The following is a 3,041-nucleotide window of genomic DNA, read 5'->3' as shown; positions in this document are numbered from 1 at the left end:
CTGCGCAGTCGGCGTTTTATCTGATTCTGTGCAGTATCATTTGTATATATTTTTACTGAATAGATTTAAAGTCTTTTTTAGATACACATTCTGAGTATCTTCAAAAGCTTTTGACTTACATGTGAAATTCTTTGTTTAAGTACTTTAGAAAGTCTTTGAAAAGTGTATTTATTTGACCTCGGGGCTAGTGAAGTAAACAAATGTGGATGTGGATTTGGGGTGACTCTAAGTCTTTTTCAAATATTAAAACTCTGGAGCTGGGAAGGGGGTCTCCTGGTGAGTAGGCAGCCTCTCCTTAAGTAAACATGCGGACAGAAGCACCCACAGTCCACAGTCCACAGAGCTGCTCTCGTGAACCAGCAAGGCGAGGAAGGAGTTGGGCTAAAGTAATATTGGCCGTGACAGTGGGGAGAACTCGGAAGAAAGCCTCTGAAAGTGATCCCCGTTCCCAGGGGGCGAGGGGGGGTCGGGGGGTGTACGAATCTCATATTCGCTGGGGCGTGGACAAAAGCCTGGCTCACTATTAGCTTTGAAGACATGAAAGTTTGCCCTCAGAGTTTATATATGTGAGAAAAAATAGGTGATGTTTTTATGTGGAGTGTTGTTGACAGAGAAAGGAACTGCTGGGCCTTGGAACTGGGGCACATGTGGGTAGAGATCTGAGACCAACACACAAGGAGAAAGGAATGCTTTTATCAGATGTGAGCCAGACACCTGGGAGTAACATCTCAACAGGAAGACAGGGCATAGAAATAAAGTGAGCAGACAGCGCAGAAGTAAGTCGGAACGGGCATTCTTTTTTAAAAAAAATATATTTGTATTGATTTCAGAGAGAGGAAGGGAGAGGGAGAGAGACATAGAAACATCAATGATGAGAGAGAATCATTGATCGGTTGCCTCCTGCATGTCCCCCACCGGGGACGGAGCCTGCAACCCACGCATCTGCCCTTGACTGGAATTGAACCTGGGACCCTTCAGTCCGCAGGCCGGCATTCTATCCACTGAGCCACACCGGCCAGGGCTTTTTTGTTTGTTTATTTGTTTTGTTTTAATTGATTTCAGAGAGGCAGGGAGAGGGAGAGAGAAATAGAAACATCAATGATGAGCATCATTGATTGGCTGCCTCCTGCGTGTACCCCACTGGGGATCGAGCCCACACCCCAGCCATGTGCCCTGACTGGGAATCGAACTGTGACCTCCTGGTTCATAGGTCAACACTCAACCACTGAGCCACACTGGCCGGGCTGGATGCATGCAACCTTTGTGTGAACTGGCATTCTTACATTTCTTTGGAAGTGGGTGACATATCTATACCCTATTCCAGGGCACACCAGGAAAAGTGGGCGCGACGGGTGCCACTGGAGACAAAGGGCCCCCCGGGCCCGTGGGCCCCCCAGGCTCGAACGGCCCTGTCGGGGAGCCGGGACCTGAGGTGAGAACCGAGAAAGTGGCTGTTGTCGGTGTCATGGGATGGGGACGGCTTTTTCACTCAGATGTCGATCTAGAAAGCGTGTGTGCATTTTGCCTGGAGGAAGTTTCTGAGTGATGGTGTGTTATGTGCTTGGCGTGCCTAGAGGGTTGACACACAGAATCATAGTAGGGTGAGGGCTTTGCATGGTGTGTTATGTGCTTGGCGTGCCTAGAGGGTTGACAAAGTGATGACACACAGAATCATAGTAGGGTGAGGGCTTTGCGCTGACCTTCCTCTCCTCTGGAACCAAGCCTCTTAGTTGGTTTAGGTTGTTGCCAAATTGTTTTGAACGTAAAAGGACACATTCATCCATCCTTCCCCTGTTATTATTTCATCATGTTAGTAGCATATTTGTCACAACTGCCACTTTCCACAGTGATGGGATGAATATAACTGTTCAGCTTGTGACAGGACCGAGTGGAGATAACTTTCCGAACTACCACTGTAAAGTGACGTCATTGATGCCGTGGCCCCTGGGCTTTGAGAGGGAACCAGGCTTTGAGCGGAGGTGTGAGAACTACGGGTGGAACCGGCTGCACTCAGGCTGTGATGAATAAATCACAAACAGCCAGTGCCTTTCAGAGCAAAGTTTTTCATCAAATGGTAGAAACGTTATTCTGGAAAAAAAATTAAAAAATAAGGAGAGAAGACTATCTATTTTTAAAAGTAATTTGGTAGTCTAAATATTTTACTTAAGAACTTGACGGATATTTTTTGGATAAGCTTAAGAAGTAAAAGTAAGGAAGACAATTCATTGGTAATACAAAGTAAACAAAATATCAAGAATTTAATTTATCATATATGTATCTCAAAGGATTTGAGAATATTTCCCTTCGTTAGAATAAAAAAATAGAAATGGAGAATTTAGATTAAGTAAAAATATGTTGATTTTTCAAGCAATTCAAAGTGATAGAGAAGATGGCCCAGCTTTCCCCTTGCTGAGGGTTCCATAAACGCTGTCGCAGTTGCTGGCAGGGCAGTAGGTGTGGCCGCTGTAACATGTCTGGCGGCTGGAGTGACATAAAGCCAGTTAATCCCTTTTCAATATGATCTGTCATAGGGCCCGGCGGGCAACGACGGCACTCCAGGCCGGGACGGCGCTGTTGGAGAGCGGGTAAGGCCATGTCACTGACCAAAACCGTGGAGCGATGGGAATGTGCAACCTTGGTGATACTAGAAAGGGAAACACCGCCCTGACTTTCCTGATAGAAGCAGCCTTCTTTGTAACGTTATAACTTGGTAGATCTTATCAATGAAATGAGGTTTGGATGCACAGCAAAGTGAGATGGCAGTTTTTATTAAGAGGAGGAAAGCAAAGTGCTTTCATGTTTGGTGCAGCACGAAGGCATCGGGCAAGGCTGCCTATGCAGTGGCCTAGATTTCCAACTCGCAGAAGTGGGAGCTGTGGGACATCTGCATTTCCCCCACGCACCCACTAAGGGGATGCCCCGCAAAGAAATCAGCCACGTGGCTCTCTAGGAATTGTTAGTGCCTAGCATTTCATGACGTGGTTTTATTTTATTTTATTTTTTTAAATATATATTTTATTGATTTTTTACAGAGAGGAAGG

At 45.9% G+C, this 3,041-nt stretch overlaps 1 protein-coding gene across 1 annotated transcript in view; it reads left to right on the top strand.

Moving 5' to 3' along the window:
* Positions 1 to 3,041, top strand: part of COL5A2 (collagen, type V, alpha 2) — a 193,340-nt gene that overhangs the window by 175,680 nt on the left and 14,619 nt on the right. Inside the window, exons 45-46 of the mRNA XM_014539724.1 lie at positions 1,325 to 1,432; positions 2,532 to 2,585. Of these exons, the coding sequence (XP_014395210.1) occupies positions 1,325 to 1,432; positions 2,532 to 2,585 (162 nt within the window). The remainder of the gene's footprint in view (positions 1 to 1,324; positions 1,433 to 2,531; positions 2,586 to 3,041) is intronic.

This window comes from Myotis brandtii, unplaced genomic scaffold, assembly GCF_000412655.1.
Source record: "Myotis brandtii unplaced genomic scaffold, ASM41265v1 scaffold227, whole genome shotgun sequence".
Classification (NCBI taxonomy): Eukaryota; Metazoa; Chordata; class Mammalia; order Chiroptera; family Vespertilionidae; genus Myotis; species Myotis brandtii.
This window is presented reverse-complemented; position numbering and strand designations above follow the sequence as displayed.